Raw genomic sequence first — 11366 nt, 5'->3', positions numbered from 1 at the left:
AAGAACATGGCATCCGAATTGGAAGACACATCTTGCTTGCTGAAAATAAAGATGACTTCTGATGAAGATGAGAGACCACAGCTTTCAATATGGGTTACACCTCTATATAAAGAAAACAGAAATAGAAATCCTCACAACTGAACCAATAGGGAACATCATAATAAATGGAAACAGTATTGAAGTAGTCAAGGATTTCATTTTACTTGGCTCCACAATCAACATCCATGGAAGCATTAGTCAAGAAATCAAAGAACTTATTGCATTAGGCAAGGCTGATACAAAAAACCTCTTCAAAGTGTTACAAAGATGTCAGATTGATGACTAAGGTGCAGTGACCCAAGCCACAGTATATATCATCATCTCATATGCTTGTGAGAATGGGACAATTAATAAGGAAGATTAAAATAGAATTGGAGCATTTGAATTACGGTGTTTATAAAGAATATTGAATGTACCAGGGTCTGACAGAACAAATTTGTGTTGGAAGCATTATAGCCAGAAAGACCCTTAATAGCAAGATGACAAGCCTTCGCCTCAAGTTCTTTGGACATGCTATCAGGAGGGACCAGTCCCTAGAGAAAGATGTTGTTGTTGTTGTTGTTGTTGTTGAGTGCCGTTGAGTCAATTCTGACCCGTAGCGACCCTGTTTTAGGGTTTCCGAGGAGCAGCTGGTGAGCTTGAACCAGCGACCTTGCAATTCAAACGGCTTTGCAGTCTGGCACATTAACCTACAGCGCCACACCAGGCCTCCTGGACAAAGATGTTATACATGGTAAAATAGAGGGTCAGTAAGAAAGAGGAAAACGAGGAAAACCCTAAGATGAATTGACATAGAAGCTACAACTATGGGCTCAAACATAGCAACAGTTATGAGGATGTTGATGGACCAGGACTGGGTAGCATTTAATTGTGTTGTACATAGGGTCCCTATGAATAGTAACTGACCCCGGACTGCACCTAACCACAACATCCTTGAGAGCTTTTTCTCCACAGGTATCATTGAGTGTATTCAAAGTGCCTTTAAGTTAGCAGTCAAGCACAAATCATTTGACAGTCTTTGAGAATATTGTTAATGGATTTCCATTTCTTAACTAAGACACCATCATCTCCTGTCTCTGTCAGTTTCCATATTAAATCCTTTTACAATATCCTTGTTGATCATTCCTGATTAGGTGCTTACTACATGCGACACTTGGTACTTTATGCTTACTATCACATTTAATCTTTGGGAGAGGGCTTCTACCAACATTTACCTGACCATGTTTTTTCAAAATCTGTAGAAGAGATATTAATCTTTAGTCATCAGCTAAGATCTCTCTCCCACTTCAATCTTCCTTTCTTTAGGGTGGTGTTGGCTTTGTGGGCTAGGCACTGGGCTGGTGTTTCAAACCCACCAGCCACAACTTGGGAGAAAGATGAGACTGACTGTTCCTGTAAAGATGTAGTCTTGGAAATCTTAAGGAGCAGTTCTATCCTTTCCTATGGGGTCACTACGAATTAGAAATCAGCTCAGTGGCAGTGGGTTTGTTGGTTTGGTTTCCCAGTAACTCAGGTAAGAGGAAAGGTGAGTCTGGGACACACTTACTTGCCAAGGAGTTGATTCCATCCCACAGTGACCTCATGTGCTACAATGTAGAACTGCTCCGTTTGCGCCACCTAGGGGTCTTAGTTGTTTAAACCACGTTGCCATCCAGTTGATTTAGACTCACCTGGACCCTATAGAACAGAGGAGTCATGGTGCAGCGCTACAGGATAAGCACTCAACTGCAATGTCAGCAGTTCAAATCCACCAATCACTACTCAGAAACCCTATTGTTGTTGTTGTCAGGTGCCATCAAGTCGGAACCGACTCATAGCGACCCCATGCACAGCAGAACGAAACAATGTCTGATCCTGGGCCAACCTCACTACTGCTGCCACACTTGAGTCCATCAATGATGCCACCTGGCCAATGCACAACAGAACGACACTGCCCAGTTCTGGGCCAACCTCACAATTGCTGCCACTTTGCCAATCCATCTTGCTGGGAGTCTTCCTCTTTTTCTCTGACCTTACCAAACATGATATCCTTTTCCAGTGACTGGTCCTTCCTGACAATATGTCCGAATTATGAAAGACCAAGTTTGGCCATTCTGGCCTCCAAGGAGCACTCTGGCTGCACTCCCCTCCAACACAGATCTGTTGGTTCTTTTAGAAGTCCATGGTACTTTCAGTATTTCTCTAACACAACTCAAAAGCATCAATTCTTCTACGGTCTTGCTTACTCACTCTCCAGCTTTCGCAGGCATGAGGAAGGCAACCTGGGACAGGATGAATTGCAGCTTAGAAGCACCAGGTATGGTGGCACTGCGGTCAATGTACTCAGGATCCAGGTATTTGATCAAGTCTTCAATCTTTTTGTACAGAATCGTCACCCTCTTCCTCTTGCTGGCGATGTTCCCCAAAGCCTTAAACTGACCATCAGCCACCTTCCGCAAGCCACGTGCCCCGCCTGGTCCATAAACCCAACGCTCCAGCTCCTCCACACGGGATTGTAGCTGCAGCCGATCTGTCACAGATGCCATCGCTACCGCCACCCGGCCTCAGCTGGGGAACAGAGCACTCCTATTTTTTATCAGACTCCTTAAGATTGACAATTCAATCCAACCCGGAAGTATCTTGGAAGGCCTGGCAATTTGCTCTCCAAGGGTCAAACCCCAACCAAGCCCACTGCCATTGAGTGGATTCTGCCCTGTACATGGGAAACCTATACAGGGCTTCCAAGGCTACACATCTTTAAGGGAACAGAGAGCCTCATCCTTCTCATGTGCAATGGCTGGTAGTTTGACCTGTCAATGCAGCCTTGAAACCCCATGGGGCTTATTTCTACTCTGCAACATAAGGGGTCACCAGGAGTCAGAATAGACTTAATAGCAATTAGGTTTTTTTGTTGCTAACAGTGTGTTAAACCTACATCGTCCTATACCTAATAACTAGCATAAAACGGACAGTCGTTAAGTGTTGACTCAGTTTGGACTTATAGTGATCCTGTACAGGGTTTCTGAGGCGACTGTGATTTGCCAACCTTGCAAATGAATGCCACAACAGGATTGTAAGATGATCAGTATACACATAATAAGAGGAATAGGTCATGTACTGAAAAAAGGGGGTAAAAATCACCATTCAGTTTGACACCATACTTTATTTTGTAGTGTAGCTAGAAATACCCAGTAACTATATATTTTGAAGCAGGGGGTGAAAAAAAACCCAAAACCTCTTTTCCTTTTTATAGCATTTTAGCACAAGAAAAAAGTTTGTGGTTTAGAAGTGATGTTGAATCTCTATGAAAATGTATTTTGCATTTGTGGAACTTCAAAGTCTAACAGCACTGGACACATTTTCAAGAAACCACTTATACTTTTATCCATTTATGGTATTTGCAGTGTTAGAATGTTGATGGTAAGGTAGATAGAGCTAAGTACATCAAAGAATCCAAAAGCAACCGATTTTCTTGAGTTAGTCACACACAGAACATACTGGGAGTTTTGAAAAGAGAACACACATAAACAAAAAGAATACCAGCAGCAAGCTCAAAAGCAAATTTATATGCTGAGTATTTTTAAAGGGTTTAAAAAGCATGCTCCATCAGCATACAGCCTTTTCTCCCTTACACAATAGATACATCTCTAATTTTCTTGTGTATAGCAGCAAGAAGAGTTAGAACCGGAATCAACTTCCTTAACACTTCAAAAATGTGCTCTACGGAATGAACTGCACTACTCCTACCTCCTTGGATCCTCTTAATAAACCAAGTACAGAGGACTGAAGGTAAAATCCCTTGAAACGGTTAAACACTGACATTTTAATGGAAGATGGAGTTCTCCAAGTGTACACAGTATTTGTACTTTGTCTTGTTTTAATGTAAAACAGAAAACAATGTATCATTTTGTTTTTCTGAAGCAACGAGAGGAATTAGAGATGGAGCTATGACTGCAGTATGTATTAAGTGCAGTCCAGTCAATTCTGACTCATAGCAACCCTGTAGAGTGTTTCTGAGGAGCAGTTGGTAGTCAATTCTACAGTGAAAAACCACTCTATTCACACCTCAGTCTCTAACATACAAAGATGAATTAAATACCAACAGGATCTCACCAATGTATAAGTCAAAAACATACATATGAAATCTTTTGACCAAGTAAGGAACTACAGTTGTTACGGGTATTACCCTACATAACCCACCACTGTTGTTTGTTAAGTGCTGTCGAGTCAGTTCCGACTCATAACAACCCTGTATAGGGTTTTCGACGAGGAGCTGGTGGGTTTGAACTGCCGACCTTGTGGTTCACAGTTCAGAGTTGATCCTACAGCGCCACACCAGAAGCCTATAACCACCATATGTTACATAGTAAACTAAATCCAGCATAAAATATGCTTTGCTGTGAGTGATAGAAGGAATGACGATGCTGATGAAAAACCAAACAAGAAACAACCTATCTTTAACCCAAGAATAAAAAAAAAGGAAAAAATAAAAATTAAGCAACAAGCAGAAAGCAGAGTTAGTTATCTTTTGAGCAAGAAACATACAGAAATATAGTACTCCCTCTTCCCCTATGTGGAAATAATTTGAAACATTTTACACAATGGATAAGAACCCAGCTAAATAAATAATGCAGCATCACAAAAATCACCCTTTCACTACTGTTAGATTTTACACCAACTGCAACAGGCTCGCTTGCATACATCACAGGATTGCCGCGGTCCTGCTGGGTACGTCCAGTCCCTACAGTCCTACTGCAATACTGGTGGTCCCAGGTTGTTGTTGTTTTTTTTTTAATTGAAATAAATCATTTTCTTTAAAAAATAAAGCATTTTAAAAGACAAATAAAAATGTAACCATGTATCCAACTCTGCCTGGTAAATCTTTATTTCACTCAAGCTAGAGTGATCAATCTTCTACACTTAAGGATCTTCCTTGCCCGACCAATCCAAAAGAGCCAAACAAAATGATTAGTAACAAAAAATGTAGGAATCAGCACATCCTTTTGTTTTGTATACTTTAAGGTTTAAAAAGTGTTTTAAGTTTGTACTTGCTAATAGGAAATCATTATCTGAATGAATACCCTAATGGCAAATGAGTGAAAATGTCTCAGCTGCATTGGGGCTGCAGGGAAGGGTGGTCTCAGAGCACCCCAGCTTTCTTGATTAGAAGGTCGGAGGTACACTGGTTTGTATTATTGCGACATCCACAGAATGCTCTAGGTTGCTTTTCCTTCAGCAAGGGCTTTGTCAGAAGACGTTTAGGCTTGACCTCCAAATTTGGCTGACAATTTACTGATGAGATTCATGACCTTAGGGTTACTCTGATACTTGGACATATTTGCCGGGTTCTGAGCCACATCCTGGAAGGCCACCATAACTTCTGGATCCTGAAAAGAAAGGTTATGTTGTTGTATTTGATTTTTTTTAGTACATAAACAAGTTTCCTTACTCTAAATCCTCACTCGATTTAGATCTGACATGGCTAAGTTTAACTGAGACTTGGACTTGTGATCAATTATTGGACAAGTCAACTGAAGTACGTAACTTTCAAAATACTTCATTAGCAGTACCTTTTAGCATTATTTGATTTACTTAAGTATGATTAGTGTGTACTTCAAAGCTAAGTTCAGGAGTGTGAAGCATCCAGCTGATATGAAGTGAGGGGAGATGCACAAGAACACGCACACTCTCAGACAGTATCCATTTGAACTGGCATCTATGGCAGAACGATCAGAACACGACTAGAGGAAGAAAGAAGAGTGAAAAAAAAAAAAAAAAGGTAACCTACAGTAAGTGGATGAACTCGACCTAGGTTTGTGGATGCAGTATGATAAAGGAGCGGACAAATCTCTACATTGAGGATCATTCCCACCCCCCATGGTACACAGGATCAACAGGGAGGGGGAAGTTAGACATTGGCTACCCAAAATGTCTAAGAAGACCAGAAGAGTTGTAGGATGACATCAAGAACATCATACATGAAGAAAGCAAAAAGTCATTAAGAAGACAAGAAAGAAGGAAAAGGTCAAATGGATGTCAGAAGAGACACTGAAACTTGCTCACCGGTGTAGAGATGCTAAAGCAAATAGAAGAAATGAGGAGGTGTAAGAGCTCAACAGAAAATTTCGAAGATCAACTCGAGTCACTGTACCAAAAGGAAATGGTTAATGTTTAACCGTGTAAGGTAGCATATGATCAAGAGCCAATGACACTGAAGAAGGAAGTCCAAGGTGCATTGAAGGGATTGGTAAAGAACAAGGCACAAGGAACTGATAAGAGTAAAAATTGAAATCTTAAGTGAGGCGGTACAGGAGGCACTCACTCGCTCACCTCTGCCAAGAAATTTGGAAAACAACTAGCTGGCTGACTGATTGGAAGAGATCCATATTTGTGCCCATTCCAAAGAAAGGTGACCCAATGGAATGTGGAAATCATCGGACAATCTCTGCTATCCCATGAGAGTAAAGTTTTAATAAAGGTAATACAGAAACGGCTGCAAGCAAACATTGACCGAGAACTTCCAGAAGTTCAAGCTGAATTCAGAAGAGGCTGTGGAACAAGGGATATCATTGCTGATGTCCAATGGATCTTGGCTGTAAGGAGAGAATATGAGAAAGATGTTTGTTTACCTGTGCCTTATTGACTTCGCAAAGGCTTTCAATTGTGTGGATGATGACAAGCTATGGACAATATTGTGAAGTATGAGTATTCCAGAACAATTGTGCTCTGCGGAATCTGGTACCTGGACCAAGAGGCAGTTTTTCGAACAGAACATGGGAACACTGAATGGTTTACAATTAAGAAAGGTGTGAGACAGGGTTATGCTCTTTCACCATACTTATTCAACCTGTATGCTGAGCAAACAATCCGAGAAGCTGGGTTCTATGAAGAAAAACGTGGCATCAGGATTGGAAGAAGACTAATTAACAACCTGTGATATGCAGATGATACAACCTTGCTTGATGAAAGTTTAAAGGACTTAAAACATTTCCTGATGAAGATCAAAGAACACAGCCTTTGGTATGGATTGTATCTCAATGTCAAGAAAACAAAAATCCTCACCACTACATTCTTAGCGGTGGAGAAAAGATTGAAATTGTCAAGGACTTCTTTCTTCTTGGATCAAATACCAACACTCATGGATGCAGCAACCAAGAAATCAAACAATGTATTTATTGCATTAGGCAAATCTGCTGCACAAGACCTTTTTAAAGTGTTAAAGGGCAAAGATGTCAGTTTGAGGACTAAGGTTCGTCTGACCCATGCAATGGTATTTTCAATAACCTCATATGCATGCAAAACCTGGACAGTGAATAAGGAAGACCGTAAAAGAATTGATGCTTTTGAGTTATGGTGTTAGGGGAGAATATTGAAAGTGCCACAGGCTGCCAAAAGAAACCACAGATCTGTTTTAGAAGAAGTGCAGCCAGAGTGCTCCTTGGAGGCCAAGAAGGCCAAACTTTGCCTCTCATACTTCGGATATATTGTCAGCAGGGACCAGTCACTGGAGAAGGATATCATGTTTGGTAGGGTGGAGGGGCAGAGAAAAAGAGGAAGACCCCTAATGAGATACAATGGCCAAGTGGCAGCATTGATGGACTCAAGTGTGGCAACAGTAGTGAGGTTGGCCCAGATTGGGCAGTGTTCCGTTCTGTTGTGCATAAGGTCGCTATGAGTCGGTACTGACTCGATGGCACCTAACAACAAACCCAAAATGGGGGGGACTACAAACTTTCAACAGGGAACCTAGCTCCAGAGGATACAAGGAAATGTAGAACCTCAACTGAATTTTTTCCAACCTGTCTGGATGGGGTTGATAAAAGGTGAGGGGGAAAGGATTCCTGTGGTTCAAGAGGGAATGACTGCCATCAGGTCTGATAGGGAGTGTTGGAAAGGTAAATGTAAATGTTTAGTAACAAAAGGACGGGAACCACTGATTTTACAGTCCAGGAGTGGAGATCCCTGGAACCATCAAGGGAGAAAAGTAAAGTGCGAGATGGTGTCTGGAGAGGGAGTGACACTAGGGATGGAGGCAGAGGCAATGATGTGGACAGAAGGAGCGGCTGGGGACTCTGGACTCAAGGAGGGAGAGGGGTTGTGTGCTGGCGGCCAGGGAGGCAGGAGTTTTTGGTGTACCGTTTGGGTGTCTGATGATGCATGCAGGGGATTGTGATCATTGCAGTAAAACAAAGTACGACAGGATGAATGTAATGATAATGTTCACCCATATAACTAACACATAATTCACAGTAAAAACAAAAAACAAAATAAGCTAAGTTCATTCATGTCACTTGTATTAAGATAATAAAAAAGAGCAGGTGTAACAGCTAACTCTGATACAAAGAAAAGGCATTGCATAGGATAATTCCCAATGGTTACTAAGTACTTCCTATAAACCAATTTTTTATATTAAGCTACTTACTCTGGGGGGAAAAATAAAATACAATTACATAAACTAGTTATTTGGCCATCCAGAAACAGAGATAAATGAGTATGAGAGCTAACTTTGTCTCTACACAGCAATATATGAAATAAACACTTTAATGATACAAAGTCCAATTTTGTTCTTTCAAGTCTTACCTGCATAGCTGCAAGAACCTCTGGATCACTAAGAATCTCATTGAGCCCAGGCATGCCACCTGCCATTCCAGGCATGCCCCCAGGAAAATTACCAGGCATTCCCCCGGGAAAGCCACCTGCAAGAATAAATGAAACATACAATTGTACCAATACTGTGGTGTAGTACATTATTTAAAATGTCTTTTCCAGTCTTAGCCTTCGTAACTCTGAGAGAAGGTGGTGGGGAAGATACTGATAAGTCTTTAACAGTTAATGTTAACAGTTAATTGTAATTGTAAAAACTTGAAACTAATGTGGGTATACAAAATGAGTTGTCTCAGATGCAGAAGGAGAATTCTCATTACCATCAAAGCAAAGACAGGAGTGGAGCCTGTCCTTTGGACCCAGATATCCCTGCACATTGAATCTCCTCAACTCATGACAGAAACTGTGTCACCAGAGGAGTGGCAACAGAGAAGCAGCAGCAGAACCAAGAGTTGGAACATGAGACCAAGTGGCAGGCGGCTTCCTAGTCCATGGACCAGGAGGCTCATTACAGAGTGAAGTACCAGCAGGCACTAATTTGGGGAGCTAGGTTTGCTATAAGCCACAGAGTTAGAGCTGAGTGCCTTTGGGCTAAAGTTTCTGGGGGAGTGGTGTGTCTTGTAAGCATTTATCAGAAAGCCTAGAAGAACTCTGTAACATTGGTTGAGCAGGGAGGTCTGGCTATGGGCACAGTGAGGAAAGACTGTGCTAACTAAAACTGTGCCTCGAGCGTTTCAGCTCCTGAAATGTAACCTGCTAACTTCCTAAATAAACCCCATAACTCTTGAATATGGTGGTCTTGAGTTCTGTGTGACCACTGCAATGAATTATCAAACCCAGCTAAGTAAACAGCAGTGGAATGGAAGGTTTGGTGCCACACTTGTTTGCAAACACTAACTGTACTCAGACACGATCTCATATACTAGTTTCTTCAAATAAAAAAAGCACACACATCAATGTGTGAACAGAAAACAAAGATGCCAGTAAATGCAAAGGAGTCTGAACACTGACTAGATAGAATAGGATACAACTTCCAAAACCAGACTTTGCTCCCTTCTAGATTCATTTTTTCCCTACTAATCAAACTGCTTTAAAAAGAAACCAATCTTATCTTAAAAAAAGAAAATCCACTAATAGTCACTTAGGATTATAAAATTAAGTAAATAAAATACATTTATCACAGTCATCTCATATCTTCTTAATCTTTAACACTGTTTGTCAATTTTAAGGTAAATGATCACAGAATTTAGTCAGCTATAGTTGTTTTTGAAATCTATATTCATCTAAAACAGTTATTCACAGAAGAACTACCAGAAATGCTTATTTCCTGATCTCTACCTCACACAGGAACAAAATATGGACATCTGAATTTTTAACAAGCATTCTACTAATTCTTTTTCACACTGAGAACAATATACTAGGGAAGAAGGGGCGCATCATGTCAGCCTAGTTTGGTGGCTTCACCACCACAATTATGCTAATCAGGGACTTCCAGAAGAAAAAGACATTAATACGCTTGATAGATCAAGGGTCACTAAAAGTAGGCATGTGTAACAGTAAAGAAACGTGTAAACAAAGTCATTTTCACCTGGCACGACAATAATGAAAACTTGGCCATAAGGAACTGACAATCACAGAAATTTAAGGGGGCCTGAAAACAACTTCTAGCTATTCCTATTTCTACTCATTCCAAAGCTTTGAAAAACTAATTTCCACCCACTGAAAAATCACCATGAATTGCAAGCACAAACAAATCTGAGTCAGTCAAAATGCTCCTTAGAAGGATGGAAAGACTTCATCTCTCCTACTTTGGACATATTATCAGGAGGGACTAGTCCCTAGAGAAAGGCATTACATTTGGTAAAGTGGAGTGTCAGCGAAAAAACAGGGAAAATTCCATTGAGATGAACAGACACTGTGGCGGCAGCAATGGGCTCAAGTTTGACAACTGCAAGGATATTGTAGGACGGGGAAAGGATATTATAGGACGGGGGAAGTGTTTTGTTGTGTTGTGCATATAGGATTGCTATGAGTCCAGGAGGTAACTGAGTTCCCATTAGAGTAACAAACCTTTATCTTTTCCTTGTTATATAAATTTCATTCTACTTAAATTCAAACAAATTCAGCAATTATTTTCCAGTTGCCTGTTTGTCTCTTCTACCTATATTTTGGGAAGGAGCCCTGGTAGTGTATTGGGATGCTAACTAACTGTAAGGTCAGCAGCCACCTCTGTAGGAGAAGGATGAAGCTTTCTGCTTCTGGAAAGATTTATAGCCTTGGAAATCCTAGACAGGGTGGCTCTAGTTGGGACAGACTCCACAGCATACCACCAACACTGGATTGCTAGCTGCAAAGTTAATGATTCAAACCCACCAGCCGCTCCTTGGAAACCCTATAAAGGATTGTCGGACCTGATTTGGTGGCACTTAACAACCTGTATCTCAGGCCTGTGGGGATCAGTCAAGAACAAAGCTTTGCCTCTCTAGGTATTTCTGATTACTGACCTTTGCAGGAAAGGGAAGAGATTTTGTTATTTCCACTTCTAGTACCTTCATACCTGAGTGCATTTACCTCAGTGTTTGCATGAATATCAATGTACAGAAGAAATGTCCATATGGCAACTAGAGGTACTGGAATTACATCATATTAAGTTCTTATAGTCTTTCAATAAAGTATAATGCTAAGGTCTCCATATATGTTAACTATTAAAATACATGTACTAACTGCTCATTGTTGTTGTTGTT

At 40.8% G+C, this 11366-nt stretch overlaps 2 protein-coding genes across 2 annotated transcripts in view; both read right to left on the bottom strand.

Annotated features, from left to right (window-relative positions):
- LOC102824744 (dynactin subunit 3-like) overlaps window positions 1-2564 on the bottom strand; it is a 15846-nt gene extending 13282 nt beyond the window's left edge. Inside the window, exon 1 of the mRNA XM_006866925.1 lies at window positions 2269-2564. Within this exon, the coding sequence (XP_006866987.1) occupies window positions 2269-2564 (296 nt within the window). The remainder of the gene's footprint in view (window positions 1-2268) is intronic.
- Window positions 2565-5163: 2599 nt separating this feature from the next.
- Window positions 5164-11366, bottom strand: part of ST13 (suppression of tumorigenicity 13 (colon carcinoma) (Hsp70 interacting protein)) — a 31886-nt gene continuing 25683 nt past the window's right edge. Inside the window, exons 11-12 of the mRNA XM_006866880.1 lie at window positions 8599-8714; window positions 5164-5405 (exon numbers count right to left, since the gene is read on the bottom strand). Of these exons, the coding sequence (XP_006866942.1) occupies window positions 5277-5405; window positions 8599-8714 (245 nt within the window). The 3' untranslated portion in view covers window positions 5164-5276. The remainder of the gene's footprint in view (window positions 5406-8598; window positions 8715-11366) is intronic.

Source organism: Chrysochloris asiatica, unplaced genomic scaffold (assembly GCF_000296735.1).
Source record: "Chrysochloris asiatica unplaced genomic scaffold, ChrAsi1.0 scaffold00097, whole genome shotgun sequence".
Classification (NCBI taxonomy): domain Eukaryota; kingdom Metazoa; phylum Chordata; class Mammalia; order Afrosoricida; family Chrysochloridae; genus Chrysochloris; species Chrysochloris asiatica.
The sequence above is the reverse complement of the archived record's forward strand: the minus strand, read 5'-3'. Positions and strand labels throughout refer to the sequence as shown.